Here is a 26,059-nt window from a genome sequence, read left to right as displayed (position 1 = left end):
TTGAATACGTTTATTGGCCAAGTATGTACACATACAAGGAATGTGCCTTGGTGCTCCGCTCGCAAGTAACAACACGAACATACAGTAAACAATTAAGAATAAAGCATAAAACATTAAAAATAAAACATTATAGTTTAAACATGTGGATGAAATAAAATACCAGAGCAAAAAGAGGCTACAGACTTTTGGTTGTTGAGTAGAACTGCTACTCGGGGAAAAAAGCTGTTTTCATGTCTGGCTGTGGCTGCTTTGACAGTCCGGAGTCGCCTTCCAGAGGGAAGTGCTTCAAAGAGTTTGTGGCCAGGGTGAGAGGGGTCAGAGATGATCTTGCCCGCTCGCTTCCTGGCCCTTGCTGTGTACAGTTCGTCAATGCGACTAGGCTTGTATACACTGGAATTTAGAAGGATGAGAGGGGATCTTATCGAAACGTATAAGATTATTAAGGGGTTGGACACGTTAGAGGCAGGAAACATGTTCCCAATGTTGGGGGAGTCCAGAACAAGGGGCCACAGTTTAAGAATAAGGGGTAGGCCATTTAGAACTGAGATGAGGAAAAACGTTTTCAGTCAGAGAGTTGTGAATCTGTGGAATTCTCTGCCTCAGAAGGCAGTGGAGGCCAATTCTCTGAATGCATTCAAGAGAGAGCTAGATAGAGCTCTTAGATAGCGGTGTCAGGGGGTATGGGGAGAAGGCAGGACGGGGTACTGATTGAGAATGATCAGCCATGATCACATTGAATGGCGGTGCTGGCTCGAAGGGCCGAATGGCCTCCTCCTGCACCTATTGTCTATTGTCTATTGTCTATAACAACCTTCTCGGTTGATTGAACGTGCCGGATGTCGTGCTTGGTGGTTGAGCCAAACCAGACCATGATGGAGAAGGCGATGCTTTGAATATAAGAATCAGGAAGTCATGAAGCAGCATTATAAAGCGTTGGCTCGGCAAAGATTGTGTGTAGTTCTGCTTGTCCCATTGCAGCGAGAATGTGGAGGCTTTGGAGAGGGTGCAGAAGAGGTTTATCAGGGTGTTGCCTCGGTTTGAGAGTATTGGCTGTAAGAACTTGGATTGTTTTACACTGGAACAGCTAGATCGCGCAAAACTTAATTCACGTCCAAACTCTTTGCACTTTGATAATAATCTGAGATAGCAGCAATGAGGAGAGTTTGAACAAAGTTGGATTGTTCTCGAAGGTAGACACAAAAATCTGGAGTAACTCAGCGGGTCAGGCAGCATCTCTGGAGAGACGGAATAGGTGACGTTTCGGGTCGAGACCCTTCTTCAGACTGACTTAAAAACTTTTAACATGTGCTATCTATCACGCAGCACCCAACCAATACGAGTCAAATGAAGTGACTTCAGGAGACGGACTTGACTTCAAGCATCACAACTACAAAGATATGCGTCAGGTATGACTAACAGTGTGCTGGATATTACACATCACATACTGCAAGAGATAATTAGATCAAGCTCTTCGGGCTAACAATAGACAATAGGTGCAGGAGGAGGCCATTCGGCCCTTCGAGCCAGCACCGCCATTCAATGTGATCATGGCTGATCATTCTCAATCAGTACCCCGTTCCTGCCTTCTCCCCATACCCCCTGACTCCGCTATCCTTAAGAGCTCTATCTAGCTCTCTCTTGAATGCATTTAGAGAATTGGCCTCCACTGCCTTCTGAGGCAGAGAATTCTACAGATTCACAACTCTCTGACTGAAAAAGTTTTTCCTCATCTCAGTTCTAAATGGCCTACCCCTTATTCTTAAACTGTGGCCCTTTGTTCTGGACTCCCCCAACATTGGGAACATGTTTCCTGCCTCTAACGTCTCGACCCGAAACGTCACCCATTCCTTCTCTGCAGCCCGACCTGCTGAGTTACTCCAGCATTTTGTGAATAAATCGATTTGTACCAGAATCTGCAGTTATTTTCTTATACCCCTTAATAATCTTATAAGTTTTGATAAGATCTCCTCTCATCCTTCTAAATTCCAGTGTATACAAGCCTAGTCGCTCCAGTCTTTCAACATATGACAGTCCCGCCATTCCGGGAATTAACCTAGTAATCCTACGCTGCACGCCCTCAATAGCAAGAATATCCTTCCTCAAATTTGGAGACCAAAACTGCACACGGAATCAAGGGATATGGGGAGAAAGCAGGAATGGGGTACTGATTTTGGATGATCAGCCATGATCATATTGAATGGCGGTGCTGGCTCGAGGGGCAGAATGGCCTACTCCTGTACCTATTTTCTATGTTTCTAAGTTGGGCCTGCACATTTATACTCCTGTTCATCAGAAGCAAGACAGCATCTACAACAGTGATCTTTGACACACAATATAATTTGTGAAGCACTGTTTACTGCACTGCCACCTGCCCCTCCACTCTTCCCATTGTCTGTTGTATTCCTCCTCACATTCCAGCCTATCCTCTAACTTTGGCCAACATGAATGTTGCTCCCACAACCAGTGTGCCTCATCATGTAGTCTCTCCCAGTAAAGTTGCTTTGGACAGTGCTTGGGCTCTGCTGTAGAACATGATCGTTCCTTCCACAGCTCAAGGCAAGAAAAACGTTCAACTACAGAAGTAAGGTCATATATAAATGAATCGATTGAAATGGCAAACTGCACATGCAATAAATCCAAAAAAGCTTTATTTGTCATTCGTTCCGAACGAGATTACAGCCAGCAGTACAAAAAACACAAGACACAACCCCAACACAAACATCCATCACAGTGACTCCAAACACCCCCTCACTGTGATGGAGGCAACAAAACTTCCCCTCTCTCTTCCCCCATGCCCCTCCCACGTACAGACAACTCAACCCCTACCGAGGCGACCGACCCGCACAGCCCCCGCAAGGAGATGGAAAGTCCACGCGGTCGAGCCGCACCGGGCGATGGAAGGCCCCACGGCCGAGCCGCACCGGGCACTGTTCAGTCCCACGGCCGAGCCGCACCGGGCGATGGAAGGCCCCATGGCCGAGCCTCGCCCCGAGGAAGAGACCTAAAAAAATAAAGACCCCCCCCACATACACCCCCCCACATACACCACCCCCACACATACACCCCCCCCCCACACATACACAACCAAAAACAAAACACCCCAACACCAACACACAAACAAAAAAAGGACAAAGGACAAACAGACTGCCAGCGAGCCGCAGCCGTTAGGCGCCACCACACGAAAATGGGCAACTTAATATCATCCACCTAACAAAGCATTCTGAATATTGATGTTATTTGCATCTTCAGAAGTGGGAAAGGAACACTTTTTATTAATGCACTTTTAGAACATTCGTATTCATCTGCACCTTCATCTTTTCGTGAAATATGCACATACCTAACGAATAATGCTGTTCCCACGTCTCAATACGTTAGGTACATTGGCCTTCGTCAGTCAGGTATGTATTGATTATAGAGGCTGGGATGTTATGTTGCATTTGTACAAGATAGGAGGTGGCATTTGGAGTATTGTACTCAGTTTTGGCCACCCTGCTATTGGAAGGATGTCACTAAGCTGGATAGAGTGCAGAGAAGATTCGCAAGGTTGTTGCCAAGACTCGAGGGCCTGAACGATAGGGAGAAATTGGGAAGACTAGGACTTTATTCATCAAAGCTGGAAAGCCGAGGGGGGAGCTGATGGAAGTCATGAAGGTAGTAGATAGGGTGAATGCACAGTCTTTTACCCAGAGTAAGGGAATCAAGGACATAGGTTTAAGATGAGAGTGGCAAGATTTAAAAGGAACCTGAGGGGCAACTTTCTCACTCAGATGGCGGTAGTTTAGAGATACAACGCGGAAACAGGCCCTTCGGCCCACCGGGTCCACGCCGACCTGCGATCCCCGCACATTAACACTATCCTACACTAGGGACAATTTTTACATTTACCAAGCCATTTAGCCTACAGACCATGTACGTCTTTGGAGTGTGGGAGGAAACCGAAGATCTCGGAGAAAACCCACACAGGTCACGGGGAGAACGTGCAAACTCCGTACAGGCAGCACCCATAGTCGGGATCGAACCCGGGTCTCCGGCGCTGCATTCGCTGTAAGGCAGCAACTCTACCGCTGCGCCACCGTGCCGCCCTGGTAGGTACATGGAACAAGTTGCCAGAGGAGATAGTTGAAGATGGGCGGCACGGTGGTGCAGCGGTAGAGTTGCTGCCTTACACCGAATGCAGCGCCGGAGTCTCAGGTTCGATCCTGACCACGGGTGCTGTCTGTACGGAATTTGTACGTTCTCCCCGTAACCTGCGTGGGTTTTCTTCGAGATCTTCGGTTTCCTCCCACACTCCAAAAACATACAGGTTTGTAGGTTAATTGGCTGGGCAAATGTAAACATTGTCCCTAGTGTGTGTAGGATAGTGTGAATGTGCGAGGCTCGCTGGGCGGCACGGACCCGGTGGGCCGAAGGGCCTGTTTCTGCGCTGTATCTCTAAAAAAAAAAGAAGCAAATGCCATAACAGCATTTAAAAGAGACTTGAACAGCTACATAGATAGGAAAGATTTCGAGGGATATGGGCCATAGATGGGCAAATTGGGACAGAGGTGGAACATCTTGGTTGGAGATAGAAACAAAAGCTGGAGTAACTCAGTGGGTCAGGCAGCATCTCTGGAGAGAAGGAATGGGTGATGTTTCGGGACGAGACCCTTCTTCAGACCATGGATTGTATTGCACTTAACAGTTAGATCTCTTTAAGTCTTCTTGTCTGAAGAAGGGTCTCGACCCGAAACGTCACCCATTCCTTCCCTCCAGAGATGCTGCCTGTCCCGCTGAGTTACTCCAGCATTTTGTGTCTATCTTTGGTTTAAACCAGCATCTGACGTTCCTTCCTACACATCTTGTTTGGCATGGGGTAAGTTGTGGTGAAGAGCCTGTTTCCGTACTGTATGTATTTGCGGTAAATAAAAGAAACATTGAATTTTCTTTTTTAATTACCTGCCAGCTGATGAAGTTAGTGAACGAGCGGTGCCCAAATATTACCCGGATCTACAACATTGGAAAAAGTTCCCAAGGATTGAAGATGTACGCTATGGAATTGTCAGATAACCCAGGAGATCATGAACCTGGTAATCTATATACTAAAACTCTCGTTTGTTATCTTGTTTGTGACTGAACTTCAGCCTAAACGGTACACGATAGCACGACAATTTTAGTCCCACCTTTACTCACCATTGTCACTTTAGTGATAATGCAAGTAGTTTTATTGAAATCGGTGTTATATTTTTTGTTATTCACATTTTAAAGTTTAAAAGGAGGGGAGGGGGAGGGGAGGGGAGGGGGAGGGTGGGGGGAAGGGGAGAGTGGGGGAGGAGAGGGGAGGGGGGTGAGGAGAGAGGGGAGGGGGGGAGGGGGGGTGCACCAATGCAGGAGAGGATTGGGCCCAACGGGTCCACTTGGTCTAGTAATCACTAAAATCACAATCAAAGTCATAATTACTGCTCGTCCATGTTTCAGTAATAGTTTATGGACATCAGTGTAATTATCACTGGCATCTGCATCAGCACATGGTTAATACTATGGTTAGTCTAGTACATGGTTACCACCAGCCTCCGGTTTTATCCAGGTTGCAAAAGATCCCTCCTCGGAGAAACTAAAGGCTGGGAATGATTTGTGTCAATGGCGCAGCTGGTCGAGAAGCTTCACAGCACCAGAGACCCAGGTTCAATCCTGACGTCAGGTGCTGTCTGTGTGGAGTTTGCATGTTCTCCCCGTCACCGTGTAGATTTTCAGCTACATCTCAGAGACGTACATTGGCCTCTGTGTAAATTGTCCCTGGTGTGCAGGGAATGGATGCGTGGAGTTTGTACGTTCTCCCCATGACCTGCGTGGGTTTTCTCCGAGATCTTCGGTTTCCTCCCACACTCCAAAGACGTACAGGTATGTAGGTTAATTGGCTGGGCAAATGTAAAAAAATAGGAATCCGAGGGGTAACTTTTTCACACAGAGGGTGGTGGGTGTATGGAACAAGCTGCCAGAGGAGGTAGTTGAGGCTGGGACTATCCCATCGTTTAAGAAACAGTTGGACAGGTACATGGATAGGACAGGTTTGGAGGGTTATGGACCAAGCGCAGGCAAGTGGGACTGGTGTAGCTGGGACATTGTTGGTCGGTGTGGGTGAGCTGGGCCTGTTTCCACACCGTATCACTCTATGACTCTGAGTCTTGCAAAGACTGCAAAACAACAGTTCTTTTGGCCACACTGCGATCAAGCCTCTGAAAGTAGTCACCATATCAATACTGTGTCCCTCTCCTGGTTCTTGCATCTAACTCTGAACATTTGTTGTTTTACAGGGGAACCCGAATTTCATTACACAGCTGGAATGCATGGGAATGAGGTCTTAGGGAGGGAGTTACTGCTGCTTCTAATGCAATTCCTGTGTAAGGAATACATCTACGGAAACCCCCGGATCACACGATTAATCGATAACACAAGGATACACCTTATACCCTCTCTCAATCCAGACGGTTACGAACTGGCTTATGAAATAGTGAGCACCCAATTGGAAATATAGTCCAAGAGTTGTTAAGGATGTTTGCACTCGCATGGGCCCTAGCTATGCCTGCCTCTTTGTCGTGTACGTCGAACAATCCCTGTTCCGGGCGTACACCGGCCCCATCCCCGAACTCTACCTCCGCTACATCGACGACTGCATTGGTGCTACCTCTTGCACCCATGCAGAACTCACTGACTTCATACACTTCACTTCCAATTTCCATCCTGCCCTTCAATATACCTGGACTATCTCCGACATCTCCCTCCCGTTTCTGGACCTCACCATCTCCATCACAGGAGACAGACCAGTGACTGACATCTGCTATAAACCCACTGACTCGCACAGCTATCTGGACTACACTTCTTCCCACCCTGTCTCCTGCAAAAAGTCTATCCCCTACTCCCAATTCCTCCGTCTAAGTCGCATCTGCGCCCGGGATGAGGTGTTTCACACTAGGGCTTCCGAGATGTCCTCGTTCTTCAGGAAACGGGGCTTCCCCTCTTCCATTATAGATAAGGCTCTCACTAGGGTCTCTTCTACATCCCGCAGCTCCGCTCTTGCTCCCCCTCCCCCCATTCGTAACAAGGACAGAATCCCCCTCGTTCTCACCTTCCACCCCACCAGCCAGCGGATCCAACAAATCATCCGCCAACATTTTCGTTACCTACAACGGGACCCCACCACTGGCCTTATCTTCCCATCTCCTCCATTTTCTGCGTTCCGCAGAGACCGTTCCCTCCGTAACTCCCTGGTCCACTCGTCCCTTCCTACCCAAACCACCCCATTCCCTGGCACTTTCCCCTGCAACCACAGGAGATGCAACACCTGTCCCTTTACCTCCCCATCAACTCCATCCAAGGCCCCAAACAGTCTTTCCAGATGAGACAGAGGTTCACCTGCACCTCCTCCAACCTCATCTATTGCATCTGCTGCTCTAGATGTCAACTTATTTACATTGGCGAAACCAAACGCAGGCTCGGCGATCGCTTCGCTCAACACCTGCGCTCAGTCCGCCTTAACCAACATGATCTCCCAGTGGCTGAGCACTTCAACTCCCCTTCCCATTCCCAGTCTGACCAGTCATGGGCCTCCTCCAGTGCCATAGTGAGGCCCACCGGAAATTGGAGGAACAGCACCTCATATTTCGCCTGGGCAGCTTGCAGCCCAGCGGTATGAGCATTGACTTCTCCAACTTTAGATAGTTCCTCTGTCCCTCTCTTCCCCTCCTCCTTCCCAGTTCTCCCTCTATCTTCCTGTCTCCACCTATATCCTTCCTTTGTCCCGCCCCCCTGACATCAGTCCGAAGAAGGGTCTCGCCCCGAAACGTCACCCATTCCTTCTCTCCTGAGATGCTGCCTGACCTGCTGAGTTACTCCAGCATTTTGTGAATAAATACCTTCTCTCCCGAGATGCTGCCTGACCCGCTGAGTTACTCCGGCATTTTGTGTCTACCCAGGAGTTGTTAATTTGGGCTAGTGACCCAGATGTAGAGCAGGGAAATAGACTATGAATTGATTAAATATACACTGTTCAACCTTAGATGTGTTTCTATGACAGTTAGCATTAACCTTGTGACACCCCTGTAAATGAGTGGTATATCAGGCTATCAGCACTGTGCCTAGTCTTTCATGTGTTATTACCAGCGAATGTGGAGTGAAAATTATGTTGAAAAAATGGAGCTTATTTTCTCTTTGTATCTAGTAATAGACAATAGACAATAGGTGCAGGAGGAGGCCATTCGGCCCTTCGAGCCAGCACCGCCATTCAATGTGATCATGGCTGATCATTCTCAATCAGTACCCCGTTCCTGCCTTCTCCCCATACCCCCTGACTCCGCTATCCTTAAGAGCTCTATCTAGATTCTGGCATGGCAGTGAGTAGAATCTTGCAGAGTTTCCCATCTTCACACTCCGGCTTCGGAAGGAGAGATTGTTATTCCCATTAGAACCACGAACAAGGAAAAGTGACGTAATGCCAAGATGGAGACAAATCTCATCCAGCTGCACATGACCCATATCTCCCCAGGTGCCCATCGAAAATGATCTTAAATGCCACGATCTTGTCTGCCTCTACCACCAGCACGCTACAGGTACCCACCACTGTAAAACACCTGCCCCCCCCCCCCCCACATCTTCTTTGAACTTTGCCCCCCTCACCTTAAAGCTATGACCTCTAGTGTATGACATTCCTTTTTAAGCGAGGTTATCAATTTAATGTCAAACCGTGGCACCATTGAAAATTGTGCGGGATCGGCAGTGTCCAAAACCGTGAGTAAAAGATAAATTGATTCTGGTACAAAAACGACTGTGATACGAGGTACAATGTTAAAGAGAGCCAAGCTGCTTCTATTTTCACACAGGGCTCTGAGCTGAGCAGCTGGGCGTTAGGACACTGGACGGAAGAAGGATTTGACCTTAGCGACAACTTTCCAGAACTGACTTCAGTGTGGGCTGCAAAGGACCCAAGAGGTGTTCAACGAGTTGCCAATCATCATCTTCCCATACCAGAGGAATATCAGTCAGATGAAAGCGCGGTGAGCAAGCAACTGTCACGTTGCAGGACCTGCATAACAACCCTTCATTCAACAGACAATTGGGATAGAGATTAAAACAAGATTGCAAAATTGCAGAAATGAAAGTATAAAATGCTGCCATTTAACAGTCCCAATAAAATATTTTAAATGTTGTTCTATGGCTTCAATAGAACGTCACTTCCATCTCAGACAAGTAGACTGCAGCTTAACCTCAATGAAATGCACTGGAAGGGGAAGGGCGAGAGACGGTCTCTTTCCAAGTGTCGTTCCTCATGTATCGTGCAGCTACTAATTTAAGAGGGAATGCGAATCGAACCAATTGAAGATGTCACAGATTTCATACCCAGTCTGTGTTCACATGAATTGAAAAATAACTTAAGGGTGTCCGGGCAACGACTCTCTCAGGGGGTATTTAAGACCTAGTGCGTTTATTTGTCAAATGCAATGGATATCAACCAGAACAATGACATTCTTAGTTGCAGCAGCCTCATGGACTCGTCAGAAGTGGTCCGATGTTGGTACTGGTTTATTGTTGTCTCAAGGGCGGTCACGGTGGTGCAGCGGTAGAGTTGCCGCCTTACAGCGAATGCAACGCCGGAGACCTGGGTTCGATCCCGACTACGGGTGCTGTCTGTATGGAGTTTGTACGTTCTCCCCGTGACCTGCGTGGGTTTTCTCCGAGATCTTCGGTTTCCTCCCACGCTCCAAAGACGTACAGGTTTGTAGGTTAATTGGCGTGGTCAATGTAAAAAGTGTCCCTAGTGGGTGTAGGATAGTGTTAATGTGCGTGGATCGCTGGTCGGCGCGGACCCGGTGGGCCGAAGGGCCTGTTTCCGCGCTGTATCTCTAAACTAAACTAAACTAATATACCAAGATAATGTGCAAAACTTTGCGCGCTAACTAGTCAGATTATACCACATTGAGTATAATTAAGTACAACAAGTAGTGCAAAGTGAAAAATAGAGTGCAGTATATAGAATTATAGCGTTACTGTCACAGAGAAAAAGTGTAAGGGTTGCAATGAGGTAGGTTGGAAAAAAATCATGACTACACCCTAGCTTCTGGGAGGACTGTTATTCAATCATCTGATAAGAGATTGTAACTAGAATAGGTAAGAGTGCACCAGTTGATACTGCATTTGGACTTTCAATAGGCTTTGGCACATAGGCTTCATCAGCCATCTTGGGAGGTCATGTTGCAGTTGTATGAGATGTTGGTGTGGCCGCATTTAGGATATTGTGTTCAGTTCTGGGCACCATGTTATATGAAAAATGTTATCAAGCTGGAAAAGGTACAGAGGAGGTTTACAAGGATGATGCCAGGACTAAAGGGTCTAACCTACAGGGAGAGGTTGAGTAGGCTGGGACTCTATTCCTTGGAGCACAGGACGGTGAGGGGTGATCTTATAGAGTATAAAATTATGAGTGAAATAGATCGGGTAGATGCACAGTCTCTTGCCCAGAGATGGGGAATCGAGGACCAGAGGACATAAGTTTAAGGTGAAGGGGAAAAGATTTAATAGGAATCTGAGGGATAACTTTTTCACACAAAGGGTGGTGGGTGTATGGAACAAGCTGCCAGAGGAGGTAGTTGAGGCTGGGACTATCCCAACGTTTAAGAAACAGTTAGGCAGGTATATGGATAGGACAAGTTTGGAGGGAAATGGTCCAAACACGGGCAGGTGGGACTAGTGTAGCTGGGACATGTTGGCCGGTGTGGGCAAGTTGGGCCTGTTTTGACACTATCACCCTATGACTAAATGACTCAATGAATAGGCCTTCAGTCACAGACAGTGCAAACTCCACACTGAAAAGTCACTGATCTGACACAATTTGTTTCTGCACATTCTACCTTGCTGAATGTTTTTAAGCATTTTCTTTCTATTTGTTGGTATTGATTTATTATTGTCACCAGCACTGAGATACAGTGCAAAGATTGTTTGCTATCCAGTCAAATCAAAGTGCACTATACACAAGTACAATCAAACAATACAACAGACTATAGTGGTGCACCTACAGAGAGAAAAATTCAAGGACTGCAGTGAGGTAGATTGGAAGATTGGGTCTACACCCGTGTTCATGGGCGGTCACGGTGGCGCAGCGGTAGAGTTGCTGCTTTACAGCGCTTGCAGCGCCGGAGATCCAGGTTCGATCCCGACTACGGGTGCTGTCTGTACGGAGTTTGTACGTTCTCCCTGTGACCTGCGTGGATTTTCTCCAAGATCTTCGGTTTCCTCCCACACTCCAAAGACGTACAGGTATGGAGGTTAATTGCCTTGATGTTTGTGTAAATTGTCCCTAATGTGTATAGGATAGTGTTAGTGTGCGGGGATCGCTGGGCGATGCGGACTAGGTGGGCCGAAGGGCCTGTGTCCGCGCTGTATCTCTAAACTAAACTAAACTAAAGACCGCACAATAATTTGATAACAGTGGGGAGCTATTTGAGAATCAGCTCAAACTGTAAATGGCCTCCAGAACATGAAAGTGCTAACTGATTGTAGATTTAGATTTTTTAGATTTAGATTTAGAGATACAGCACGGAAACAGGCTCTTCGGCCCACCGAGTCCGCGCCGCCCAGCGATCCCCGCACATTAACACTATCCTACACACACTAGGGACAATTTTTACATTTTACCCAGTCAATTAACCTACATACCTGTACGTCTTTGGAGTGTGGGGGGAAATCGAAGATCTCGGAGAACACCCACGTAGGTCACGGGGAGAACGTACAAACTCTGTACAGACGGCGCCCGTAGTCAGGATCGAACCTGAGTCTCCGGCGCTGCATTCACTGTAAGGCAACAACATGAAAGTGCTAACTGATGGTGTAAGAGATGACAGTTAATGGTGAACGAGCTTCATCTCTTCCAGCAGACACATTTGACTAACCTTGTCACCAACGTTTTTACATTTTACCCAGGTTGCTATGGAAACGCGTGCTATTGTGGCATGGTTGGAAAAGATCCCCTTTGTGCTTGGAGCCAACATCCTTGGAGGGGAGAAAGTGGTGACGTTTCCGTTCAACATGGCAAGGGACAAAGAGGAGAGTGATGAGATGATGCGCAGAGCACAAATGCTGGAGGATTACGAGGAAGGCGAAAATCTCAGTTACATGGAGACGCCGGATGACGGGGTATTCCATTGGCTTGCCACCTCCTTTGCTTCCGCACATCTAGGGATGGCTGAGACCTATCAAGGCAAATGCCACACTGACGACTTCACCAAAGGATTTGGACTCATCAATGGAGGGGCTTGGCATCCATCTGTTGGCAGTGAGTATAATCTCCAGTTGACAGCAAAATAAATGGCACCGGAAGAGCGTTCCAATTCTAAAATTAGGCGCCTCTGTGATAATAGTCACAACCCCAAGTGTAGAGATTTCATTACTGGGAGGATTTCTGTATCTAAGCAATGTAGTTTAAGCGATCGCTGTGGCTAACGAGCAGGGACACGAGTTTAATTTATCTTCTCGTATCTAACGATGAGCAAAACACTAAGTTAGCAAGCTTGTCAAGCAATTTGTCGTTGAAGAAGCAAATGCTACAGCAAGTCAAAAGTTTCAATGCATTTTGTTGCATATTATCATATCATATCATATATATCTACAGCCGGAAACAGGCCTTTTCGGCCCTCCAAGTCCGTGCCGCCCAGTGATCCCCGTACATTAACACTATCCTACACCCACTAGGGACAATTTTTACATTTACCCAGCCAATTAACCTACATACCTGTACGTCTTTGGAGTGTGGGAGGAAACCGAAGATCTCAGAGAAAACCCACGCAGGTCACGGGGAGAACGTACAAACTCCTTACAGTGCAGCACCCGTAGTCAGGATCGAACCTGTGTCTCCGGCGCTGCATTCGCTGTAAAGCAGCAACTCTACCGCTGCGCTGCCGTGCCGCCCATGGCACGGCATATTGCCATGGTCTCAGTTTAGCTTATTGTCACGTGTGCCGTGGTACAGTGAAAAGCTTTTTGTTGCGTGCTAACCAGTCAGCAGAAAGACAATGCATGGTTAGAATCGATCCATTTACAGCGTGTAGATACATGATAAGGGAATAGCGTTTAGTGCAAGGTAAAGCCAGCAAAGTCCAGTCAAGGATAGTCCGAGGGGGATCAATGAGGTAGATAGCAGTTCAGCACTGCTCTCTGGTTGTGGTGGGATGATTCAGTTGCCTGATAACAGCTGGGAAGAAACTGTCCCTGAATCTGGTGGTTATGTGTTTTGACTCTCAATGGAGAGTGGCTAACTTTGGTCAGAATTGATTGGTTGAATGAAAGATACAGCATGGAAGAAAGCTCTTTGACTCTGCATTCAAGAGAGAGCTAGATAGAGCTCTTAAGGATAGCGGAGTCAGGGGGTATGGGGAGAAGGCAGGAACGGGGTACTAATTGAGAATGATCTGCCATGATCACATTGAATGGCGGTGCTGGCTCGAAGGGCCGAATGGCCTCCTCCTGCACCTATTGTCTATTGTCACCACCGATCATCTGCTTACACAATGTGTGGTGTGGTAGCAGGATTCACAGATACTTGTACAATCTAACAGGAACCGCGATGAGAACGCTCCTGCTACGGCTACATCAGTGGATGCATGAAACCCACCTAGACTGACAACATCTACCTACTCTCTGGCTTTGCACCTCCTGGAATCAGAAGAGCTGTAGCCAGTCATAAAGAACGCCTCAGACAATCAGAGGATGAAAGACACCCACTGCATGACCCTTTGCTACCTCAGCGTTTGAAACCACACAGAAGTTTCCTCTCTTCTGTCCATCCCCCTGGACTTCAGTGCATCGTCCAGAAGGCTCAAACTCTGGGGAAGAGAGACGAGAGAAATCTTTGGAAGACATTCACATGGCAATCGATCCCTCTGAGAAACTCCCACCAGGTTCCGCTCAACCGTGGATAACCTGGCGCCGTCTCAACAGACTGGGGACAGGCAGGGAGGAGCAAATCCAACGTGCTGAAGCGGGGATACACTGAAGATGTGGCAGACAGCGAGTGTGGACGGGGCCTCCAGACTATGGAACATCTCCTGAGCTGTGACATGTTGCACGACACACGCACTGTAAAGGGTCTTGCAGAGGCCAACGACGTGGCACTAAAATGTGCTCGCGAATGGCAAACAGCTGTGTGATGACACGAATAAATAATAATAATAATATCTGCTTACACTAGTTCTACGTTATCACACTTTCTCAATCCACTCCCTACACATGGGGCGATTCATAAGGGTCATTTAACCTACAGTCTGTGGGATGTGGGAGAGAACCTGGAGGAGACCCATGCAGTCACAGTGAGAACGTGCAAACTCCACACAGACACACCTGAGATCAGGATTGAACCCGGGGTCTGGCGCAGTGAGACAGCTGCTCTACTGGGTGCAGACTGTTATAGATTAACAAACATATTTATACAGACAGATTACAGGATGGAGTCGAGGAAAGTAATTTGTTATAGTTTCCAGCTGAGGATGCACAATGTCACCGTCTCATCAGATCACGTGACAGGAGCAGAATTAGGCCATTCGGCCCATCAAGTCCACTCCGCCATTTAATCACGGCTGATCTATCTCTCCCTCCAAACCCCATTCTCCTGCCTTCTCCCCATAAGCTCTGACATCCGTACTGATCAAGAATCTATCTATCTCTGCCTTAGTCTAACAGTCAGGAAGCTCTATTAGTGCTAGAACATATTATTTGGTGAAAAGATCAGAACAGGTTGACAGACAGAGCAAGATAATTATAATTTAAGTTTCAAGGACCCCTGCATTAAATTTCTTAAAGAGACAACTTAAGCCATTGGAATTATAGGCATTTCATTTCCTATACTGGTTTAAGTAATCCTAAAAAACATTTGCCAAGGCAGCTTTTGAAAGCATTTGAAACAAGTGAGCTGTGTGGTGTTGACGATGGTTGCCTGGGTACTGCTCCTCGCTGTTTTGTATGTATTTGTTTGTTTGTGCTGTCTGCGGTAATCGCACAAAGAGCACTTTCACGAGAGAGGTACTCCTCAACATCAGACACACGGTACCTTCAAACATCGTCCCGGATTTCTCTCACTCACTGGATTATTTGGACATAGTCGTCGGCGGGGCTGTGGCTGCGTTCAAGGTCTTGAAATGGAGGAGGACCCATGGGAAGCGCTCTGGAGCACTCACGCGACTGCGGCAACGAGGATTACGCACAGCGCTCACGAGTATATTCCTCGCAAATCTACCGACACCATCGTCAAGTTTGTAGACGACACAACGGCGATCGGGCTGATCACCAACGGTGATGAAACAAAATACAGAGCGGAGGTGCAGAACCTGGCGGACTGGTGCTCTGATAACAACCTGTCCCTAAATACCACCAAGACCAAGGAGCTGTTCATCAACGTCCGTAGGTCACACAACGGGGAATACGCCCCGATCTTTATCAATGGGGACAGTGTGGAGAGAGTGTCCAGCTTCACGTTTCTGGGCACTCACATTTCGGAGGACCTAACGTGGTCCAATAACACTGCTGCGCTGGTCAAAAAGGCACAGCAACGACTGTTCTACCTAAGAACACTGAAGAAGTCTGGTCGACCCCAACAGCTGTTGACGACCTTCTACCGCTGCACCATAGAGAGCATCCTAACACATGGCATCCCTGTGTGGTACCTCAGCTGCATGGAGGCAGAAAGGAAAGCTCTTCAGCGGGTAGTCCATAGAGCTCAGAGGACCATCGGAACACAGCTACCAGCCTTGGAGGGCATCTACAACACACGATGCCTCAGAAAAGCCACCAGCATCCACAAAGACTCTTCACACCCCTGCAACAGTCTGTTCGAACTTCTACCATCGGGCAGACGATACATGGCCTTCTACGCCCGCACCTCCAGACTCAGGAACAGTTTCATCCCCAGGGCCATAGCTGCTATGAACCGGTCCTGCTGAGCCGGATGGTCACATCGCACAGTGAACCGGCACAGATCTACTTGCACTTTATTCTGTTTTAAAACTGTTACAATTTGTTTCATTGGGTTGTTTAAATTAATACTGACTAGCGAATTAAATTATTGCATCGTATGGGAGGCGCGTTCCCAATCTCGTTGTACCCCTGTACAATGACAATAAAGATATATTGTATTGTATTGTATTGTATTGTTCTCTCAACAACAAAGTGGATGAACTGCAACTCCTGTCCCACACTAACAAGGACTTCTCTCGAGCTGCTGGCCTGTGCTTCACTGAGACCTGGCTGTGTGAATCGACCCTGGACAACACGCTGCAACTGGCTGGCCTTCAACCACACAGAGCGGACCGCGACACAGAGGCAGCGGGAAGATCAAGAGGAGGTGGAATATGCTTCTACATTAACCAGGACTGGCAGCGACATCACGGTCCTGTGTAACTCTGTTCCCCCAAATCTAGAGTCTTTCTTTATCAACTGCAAACCCTTTTACTCTCCAAGGGAATTCACCTCTTTTATTCTCGCTGAAGTTTACATCCCCCCCCCCCCCCTCAAGCCTGTGTAGGTGAAGCGCAAACGCAACTCGTGACCAGGTACTGAGGGTAGAGAGTGACTTCCCAGACTCCATGGTCATTGTTTTGGGGGACTTTGACAAGGCCAACCTCAGTCGTGAGCTCCCAACGTACAGACTTCATGTTACCTGCCCCACCAGAGGGGAGAGGACACTTGATCACTGCTACTCTTCAATCAAGAACGCATATCACTCTGTTCCTCGGGCTGCTCTGGGTCTCTCCGATCATTGTTTAGTTCACCTTATTCCGACCTACAGGCAGAAACTAAAATCTGCTAAACCTGTGGTGAGAACAACGAAAAGGTGGACGAGCGAGGGCATTGAAAAACGACAGCCCTGCTTTGACTGCACTGATTGGAATGTGTTCAGGGAAGCAACCACAAGCCTCGGTGAGAACACACACACTGTGACATCCTATGTCAGCTTTTGCCAGGACAGTTGCAATCCCACGAAGACCCGGATCTGGTTCAACAACAACAAGCCCTGGTTCACAGCAGAACTCAGACTGCCCCGCCAGTCAAAAGATGAGGCCTACAGGAGCGGGGATACAGACCTCTACAGGCAGGCCAAGTACAAGCTGAGAAGAGGAATCAGAGCTGCCAAGGAAAGGTGCTCTGAGAAGCTGAGGAGCAAGTTCTCAGCTAATGACGCTTCTTCAGTTTGGAACGGCTTGCAAGAAATCACCAGGTACAAGAGGAAAACCCCACGCTCCTTGGACAATCGTCAACTGACCAACGACCTGAACGAGTTTCGGCACGGTAGCACAGCGGTAGAGTTGCTGCTTTACAGCGAATGCAGCGCCGGAGACTCAGGTTCGATCCTGACTACGGGTGCTGCACTGTAAGGAGTTTGTACGTTCTCCCCGTGACCTGCGTGGGTTTACTCCGAGATCTTCGGTTTCCTCCCACACTCCAAAGACGTACAGGTATGTAGGTTAATTGGCTGGGTAAATGTAAAAATTGTCCCTAGTGGGTGTAGGATAGTGTTAATGTACGGGGATCGCTGGGCGGCACGGACTTGGTGGGCCGAAAAGGCCTGTTTCCGGCTGTATATATATGATATGATATGATAAACAGCAATTCACACCTACTCAGAGACTGGCTGGAGTTTGCAAAGACTGGCCCTTTCCCCCCCCCCCACCCCTCTGCAATCACCAATTTGCACATCCTCACAGAATGACTCCAGTTAAACAATAGCAATTGCGGAGGTGGAGAGGCTATTCAGAAAACAGAAGAGCCGGAAATCTCCAGGACCGGACAATGTTTCCCCCTCTACCCTCAAGCTCTGTGCCGAACAACTGGCACCGATCTACACAGACATTTTCAACCAGTCCCTGCAAACCTGCACTGTCCCTGCCTGCTTCAAGGTCTCCACTATTGTCCCTGTACCCAAAAAGACAAGGATCACTGGTCTTAATGACTACAGGCCTGTGGCACTGACCTCTGTAGTCATGAAGACCTTTGAAAGACTTGTGCTGGCCCGGCTGAAAAACATCACAACCCCCTGCTGGACCCTCTGCAGTTTGTATACAGGGCCAATAGATCGGTGGATGACGCAGTCAACCTAGGCTTGCACCTCATCCTCCAGCACCTAGACCACAAGGGGACCTATGCCAGGATTCTGTTTGTGGACTTTAGCTCTGCTTTTAACACCATTGTGCCAGAGCTACAACACTACAAACTCTCCCAGCTGACTGTGCCTGAACCCCTCTGTCAGTGGATCATCAACTTCCTGATGGACAGGAAGCAGCATGTGAGGCTGGGAAAGCACATCTCGGACCCACAGACCCTCAGCATAGGAGCACCGCAAGGCTGCGTACTCTCCCCTCTCCTTTACTCTCTCGACACCAACGACTGCACCTCCACAGACTCCTCTGTCAAGCTCCTCACGTTTGCGGATGATACTACCCTGATTGGACTGATCCAGGATGGGGAGGAATCTGCCTACAGAGGGGAAGTGACACAGCTGGCGTCCTGATGCCATCGCAACAACCTGCAGCTCAATGCTCTCAAGACAGTGGAACTAATTGTAGACTTTCAAAGAGATCCCCCTCCCCTCCCCCCACTCACCATCAACAACACCACAGTCACATCTGTGGAGTCATTTAAGTTCCTTGGAACCATCATCTCCAGGGACCTTAAATGGGGGGCCACCATCGACTCCACAGTCAAAAAGGCCCAACAGAGGATGTACTTCCTGCGGCAACTGAAGAAACACAATCTGCCACAGGCAATGATGGTCCAATTCTATACTGCTATCATTGAGTCCGTCCTCACCTTCTCCATCATGGTCTGGTTTGGCTCAGCCACCAAGCACGACATCCGGAGGCTGCAATGGACATCCGGAGGCTGCAACGACATCCGGAGGCTGCAAGGCGACTCTGGACTGTTAAAGCAGCCACAGCCAGACATAAAAACAGCTTTTTTTCCCACGAGTGGTAGTTCTACTCAATAACCAAAATCTGTAGTCTCTTTTTTGCTCTGGTTTATTTTCACCCACATGTTTAGACCGTAATGTTGTATCCTTATTGTTTTGATGTGTTTATGCTTTATTCTTAATTGTTAACTGTATGTTTGTGTTGTTGTCATTTGTGAGCGGAGCACCAAGGCACATTCCTTGTATCTGCATACTTGGCCAATAAACTTATTCATTCATTCATTCATTAAATGAAGATCTTATCATTTATGATATTCATTTGTATCTTATCACATTTTATTTCAAACAAACACACACAACTATTCACCCTGCCTGTTCAGCTGCTTATTTCAGAAACATTCTATTTTGGACCCTTGCACAGAATCAGACTTTTATTTTGTCCTCACTTTGTAATTGTTTGAGAATCTGTCAGTATTACAGAGCTAGACACAAAAAGTTGGAGTAACTCAGCGGGACAGGCAGCATCTCGGGTCGAGATCTGAAGAAGGGTCTCGACCCGAAAAGTCACCCATTCCTTCTCTCCAGAGATGCTACCTTTCCCGCTGAGTTACCTCAGCTTTTTGTGTCTATCTTCGGTTTAAACCAGCATCTGCAGTTCCTTCCGAAATATTACAGAGCTATTGCCAATTGACACGTGGAAGCCCTAAGCTTGTAACTACATCCCACAAAAATCAGGTGTAAGATTTGCTCAATGCAATGGAAAGGCTTGAATGTTAATTTTACAGGCCACATGCCATCAGGACTGTTAACTTTTATAACTCCAGGGACTAAATTTTGTCTTCTCTGTATTAACTTTAATTTATATGCTGTAACTGTAATTTTTGTTTTTGTTTTTGTGCACAATCCGCAGGTATTGCCACTTTCATTTCACTGCACATCGTGTATGTGTACGTGACAAATAAACTTGACTTGACTTGACTGCGCTTCGGTTTCTTCTGGGGTGGAGGACAGAGATGTGCTCGCCCCCTGGTGGTGATAATAAATACATTAGATGGACCATCCTGAATGGAAATAGGTTCATACTACAACACTGACCACAATTCAATACAATAGAAATTTCCAAGGGTATTCTCCTTTAAAAAAAAAACCCTCACAAGAACATGCTGTAAAAGTTATAATAGGTTGTGTTGGAATTGCAGATGCTGGTTTAAACTGACGATAGACACAAAACTGGAGTAACAGCAGGTCAGACAGCATCTCTGGAGAGAAGGAATAGGTGACGTTTTGGGTCGAGACCCTTCTTCAGACTGTCAGGGGAATGGAAGTGTTATCAATTGTTCCCAGGGCTAATTTAATAAGTTATAACGCATTAGTGTGCAATTGATAAATTCCAATTCAGGTTATGTATCCTCTTGCACTTGCTCTATTCAAAATGTTGTCATCATTCGATGCTGTAATGCCTTTGCTGGTTTAGCTCTGTCATTGGTTGGCAACAGAGTGAAAGTTCTTTGAAAGAGCTCAGTTGTGCTGGAGCCAGTCCTAAATGGTTGCCTTCTTTTCCACAGCTATGAACGATTTCTGTTACCTGCACACTAACTGCTTCCAGCTCTCCGTTTATGTTGGCTGTGACAAATTCCCTCACAAGGGTGAGCTGCGAAAGGAATGGGAGGACAGCCAGGAGGCACTACTCCACTTCATGGAACAGGTAATGGTCAACTACAGAGTGGCAGCTGCAGCACTCAGTATTCCAACAGTGCCCAGCACCATACAATTTCCACATCCAAAACGCACCGAAAGTCTCATACCAGCTGCACTCAGTTCCATGGTTGCATTCCTCTTGCACACCAAGACTAGCTGTTCCTCAGTCATTTATTTTAATCATTTGTATGATTGAGCCCTGTTCATCTTTCCAAAATACATCCCCTCGCACTTATCAGGATTAGGCTCCATCTGTAGGAAGGAACTGCAGATGCTGGTTTAAACCGAAGAGACACAAAAAGCTGGAGTAACTCAGCGACACAGAATGAAGATGGGTCTCGACCCAAAACGCCACGCATTCCTTCTCTCCAGAGATGCTGCCTGTCCCACTGAGTTACTCCAGATTTTAGAGTCTATCTTCGGTTCCATCTGTCTGTACTCTATATCTTATCACACCATCAATATCATCCTATTGCTTGACGAACTTCCCTGAAAATGACAACACCTGGATAAGGAGGGTAAGTTTCTATGTTTCTCCTATCAACATCACCACCAATTTTAAGCGACATCTGCAAAATTATATGTCCTACATTCCCATCCAAATCATTTACATAACCATCAGTAAGGGTTGTACCACTGATTTCTGTGGTACACCACCAGTCACTGGCCTCGGCCTCAAAGCAACTTTCCACCATCAACCATTTCAGAATGGCAGGCAGTGACTAGTGGGGTACCGCAAGGCTCGGTGCTGGGACCGCAGCTATTTAAAATATACATTAATGACTTGGATGAAGGGATTAAAAGTACCATTAGCAAATTTGCAGATGATACAAAGCTGGGTGGTAGTGTGAACTGTGAGGAAGATGCTATGAGGTTGCAGGGTGACTTGGACAGGTTGTGTGAGTGGGCAGTTGCATGGCAGTTGCAGTTTAATGTGGATAAGTGTGAGGTTATCCACTTTGGTGGTAAGAATAGGAAGGCAGAGTATTATCTGAATTGTGTCAAGTTAGGAAAAGGGGACGTACATCGAGATCTGGGTGTCCTAGTGCATCAGTCACAGAAAGGAAGCATGCAGGTACAGCAGGCAGTGAAGAAAGCCAATGGAATGTTGGCCTTCATAACAAGAGGAGTTGAGTATAGGAGCAAAGAGGTCCTTCTGCAGTTGTACAAGGCCCTAGTGAGACCGCACCTGGAGCACTGTGTGGCAGTTTAGGTCTCCAAATTTGACGAAGGATATTCTTGCTATTGAGGGCATGCAGCGTAGGTTTACTAGGTTAATTCCCGGAATGGTGGGACTGTCATATGTTGAAAGACTGGAGCGACTAGGCTTGTATACATTGGAATTTAGAAGGATGAGAGGGGATCGAAACGTATAAGATTATTAAGGGGTTGGACACGTTAGAGGCAGGAAACATGTTCCCAATGTTGGGGGAGTCCAGAACAAGGGGCCACAGTTTAAGAATAAGGGGTAGGCCATTTAGAACTGAGATGAGGAAAACTTTTTCAGTCAGAGAGTTGTGAATCTGTGTAATTCTCTGCCTCGGAAGGCAGTGGAGGCCAATTCTCTGAATGCATTCAAGAGATAGCTAGATAGAGCTCTTAAGGATAGCGGAGTCAGGGGGTATGGGGAGAAGGCAGGAACGGGGTACTGATTGAGAATGATCAGCCATGATCACATTGAATGGCGGTGCTGGCTTGAAGGGCCGAATGGCCTACTCCTGCACCAATTATCTATTGTCTATTGTCTATAACCCCCCTACCTTCTCCTACCAAACAAACATGGAATGCAGGGCATGTTGGATCATCTAGGTTCTAATGTAGACACAAAATGCTGGAGTAACTCAGTGGGTCAGGCAGCATCTCGGGAGAGAAGGATTGGGTAACGTTTCGGGTCGAGACCCGTCTTCTGATAATCAGACTGATAATCATTCTGAAGAAGGGTCTCGACCCGAAAAGTCACCCATTCCTTCTCCCCCGAGATGCTGCCTGACCCACTGAGTTACTCAGGTAGGCATTTTGTGTCTACCTTCGATTTAAACCAGCATCTGAAGTTTTTTTCTTACACATCTAGGTTCTAACCTTTTGCACCAATTCTCCACTTAAATAAAGCTGTAAAACATAGAAGTAGAATTTAGGCCATTTGGCCCATTGAGTGCGCTCCGCTATTTATTCACAGCTGATTTATTTTACCCTCTCAACCCCATTCTTCTGCCTTCTCCCCATAACCTTTGATGGCCTTACTAATGAAGAACTAATCAAAGTCTCTGCTCCAAATATACCCAATGATTCGTCTCCACTGCCGTCTGTGGCATAGAACATTGTCAGATGCATAATCTGCCCTTATCAGTTTACTTTGGAACCTTTTTTAAAAAAAACTATCAAATTGGTGAGCTGATCCCTCCATAACAAAGGCACGTCGACCATCTTCAGTTCACCCCTCCCTTTTGAGCGTAGATTAAGCCTGTCCAAATTTTTTCCAAACGTATTGCCGTTGATGATGCGAAATTCATATGCCGATAATGATAACCTACTTTATCCCTGCTGCCTTTCTCAAACACAAGTACATTTGCTGTACAGCTGTATTGCAACACCTCATCTGTATTCAGAGTAAATGCCAAACATCTGTCACAGCACCTTGGAATACATCATCGGGCTGTGGAAATATACCAACCTTTAAACCCAATAAAACATCTGATATCTCCTTTCTAACAGCAACATGTGTAATAGTAGTTACCTCTATGTGTCTATATCAGCACAGAAACAGGGACCATATTCATGTGAATGGAAATTCACAGCTTGTAAATTAGATGGGGAATGTGGTTCAATTTCCTTTTAATATTTTTATTTGAAGATTTTACATACCACAGGTATGCTGCAGAAGCCTACATGCAGCTTCTCTGTGCTTACCACATGCCTGTGGTATCCAGTAAATTACGTCCTTAGAACCACCCCACCTGGATCAATAAAATGAAAGTAGATTTGGTGGAAAATACATAGAATAGGATGAGCAATATTGAGGGGCAGAGAGTTAAATTTTAAAAAGAATAAGATAATAAATTGGGTGTAGCATGAGATCTAATTTGGAGCAAACAATCTATTTACATCGGAGAAACCAAGTGCAGGCTCGGCGATCGCTTCGTTCAACACCTGCGCTCGGTCCCCATTGGCCAAACTGATCTCCCGGTGGCCGAGCACTTCAACTCCCCCTCCCATTCCCAGTCTGACCTTTCTGTCATGGGCCTCCTCCAGTGCCATAGTGAGGCCCACCGGAAATTGGAGGAACAGCACCTCATATTTCGCCTGGGCAGCTTACAGCCCAGTGGTATGAACATCGACTTCTCCAACTTTAGATAGCTCCTCTGTCCCTCTCTGCCCCTCCTCCTTCCCAGTTCCCCCTCAATCTTCCTGTCTCCACCTATATCCTTCCTTTGTCCCGCCCCCCCTGACATCAATCTGAAGGGTCTCGACCCGAAACGTCACCCATTCCTTCTCTCCTGAGATGCTACCTGACCTGCTGAGTTACTCCAGCATTTTGTGAATAAACAATCTAAAGGTGTAATGCAGAACAAGTCATTCTTCTTTCGTATGTCAACTACAACAATCAAAAGTGGCAATTGGTGCTTCAGAGGACCATAGTTGACGCTTTGCTGCAAATGTTGCCAGTTCCGTGGAACTGCCCAGGGTGGACGATGAGGGAGAAAGGCAGCTCCCACCCCAGACCAAGTCATGATTTAAAAAGAAAGGTGACTTCATGATTAAAACTACTAACTATGCCAAGATATGGGGCGGCAGCGATAGAGTGGCTGCCTCACAGCGCCAGAGACCCCGGTTCGATCCCGACTACGGGTGCTGTCTGTACGGAGTTTGTACGTTCTCCCCCTGACCTGCTTGGTTTTGTCCGAGATCTTCGGTTTCCTTCCACACTCCAAAGACGTATTGAAGGTCTAATTCGAGCTACACTCAGTTCCATGGGTGGATTCCACAAGGTCATTTATTTTAATCATTTGTATGATTGAGCCCTGTTCATCTTTCCAAAATACATCTCCTCAAACTTATCAGGATTAGGTTCCATCTTGTAGGAAGGAACTGCAGATGCTGGTTTAAACAGAAGAGACACAAAAAGCTGGAGTAACTCAGCGGGACAGACCTAGAAGGGCCTCGACCCGAAACATCACCCATTCCTTCTCTCCAGAGATGCTGCCTGTCCCGCTGAGTTACTCCAGCTTTTTGTGCAGGTTAATTGGGTTGGGTTTGTATACTTGGTATAAGTGTAAATTGTATGTGTAGGTTTGTGTTAATGTGCGGGGATCGCTGGTCGGTGCGGACTCGGTGGGCCGAAGGACCTGTTTCTGCACTGTATCTAAACCAAACTAAAGTGGGGCTTTCAAAGGAGAACTGGATCAATTTCTGATTTTGGGGTTGAGTGGTGAGACTGAGGGAATTGTACATTTATTAATAAGTAGAGTTCTAATCTTGGTAACACTGCAACAGGAAGCAAGATGTATTTTCTCTCGTTTTAAGTTCTTGGAAACAGGATATAAAATACATCAAAAGCAAGAATGTTATTGCAACATATATTGGGAACAACATTCTTGTGCTCACAAACACTTCATTTCAGATACATCGTGGAATAAAAGGCCTGGTACGGGATTTGGACGGAAATGCAATTGCCAATGCCACAGTGTCAGTTGATGGAATAAACCATGATGTGAAAACAGGTAAAATAACCCCTTTAACTTTAATCTAGTAAAATAAAATTAACCAAAATAGTATCCATAGTGTAAGAAAATAACTGCAGATGCTGGTACAAATCGAAGGTATTTATTCACAAAATGCTGGAGTAACTCAGCGGGTCAGGCAGCATCTCAGGAGAGAAGGAATGGGTGACGTTTCGGGTCGAGACCCTTCTTCAGAAAATAGTATCCATAGCCTACAATGTAGGACATGAAGGCTAAAAGTAATTTAAGTGGAGCACCCTTTTCTCTTCTCTGATCTCCTCCAGCCTTGATTTATTTTAGTTGCCCCACTCCCCTGTTCTCTCTCGCACACGACTCATCAGCCTATCAACCTCTCCATCTTGATCCACCTACCACTAAAGTGCCTGAGTAACTCAGCGGGTCAGGCAGCATTTCTGGAGAACATGGATAGGAGACGTTTTGGGTGGGACCCTCCTTCAATCTAAAGAAGGGTCCAACCCAAAACGTCACCTATTCACGTTCTCCAGAGATGCTGCCTGACCCGCTGAGTAACTCCAGCACTCTGTCCTTTTGTGTAAATGAGCACCTGCAGTTCCTGTTTTGACATCCACCTGTCACTTGCCAGCTCTTGGCCCACCTATTCCCTCTCACCTTCTTATAGCAGCTCTTGCCCTCTACTCCATCAGCCGTTAGGACGGTCCCAGCCTGAAATGTCATCTGACCATTTCCCTCCACAGATGCTGCCTGA

At 46.9% G+C, this 26,059-nt stretch overlaps 1 protein-coding gene across 1 annotated transcript in view; it reads left to right on the top strand.

Annotated features, from left to right (window-relative positions):
- The window catches only part of LOC144610412 (inactive carboxypeptidase-like protein X2), a 111,459-nt gene that overhangs the window by 82,356 nt on the left and 3,044 nt on the right, over positions 1-26,059 (top strand). Inside the window, 7 exon segments of the mRNA XM_078429068.1 lie at positions 1,324-1,406; positions 4,943-5,066; positions 6,291-6,487; positions 8,853-9,026; positions 11,947-12,298; positions 20,482-20,621; positions 25,233-25,332. Of these exon segments, the coding sequence (XP_078285194.1) occupies positions 1,324-1,406; positions 4,943-5,066; positions 6,291-6,487; positions 8,853-9,026; positions 11,947-12,298; positions 20,482-20,621; positions 25,233-25,332 (1,170 nt within the window).

The sequence above is a fragment of the Rhinoraja longicauda genome, chromosome 36 (assembly GCF_053455715.1).
Source record: "Rhinoraja longicauda isolate Sanriku21f chromosome 36, sRhiLon1.1, whole genome shotgun sequence".
Taxonomy (NCBI): Eukaryota; Metazoa; Chordata; class Chondrichthyes; order Rajiformes; family Arhynchobatidae; genus Rhinoraja; species Rhinoraja longicauda.
This window is presented reverse-complemented; position numbering and strand designations above follow the sequence as displayed.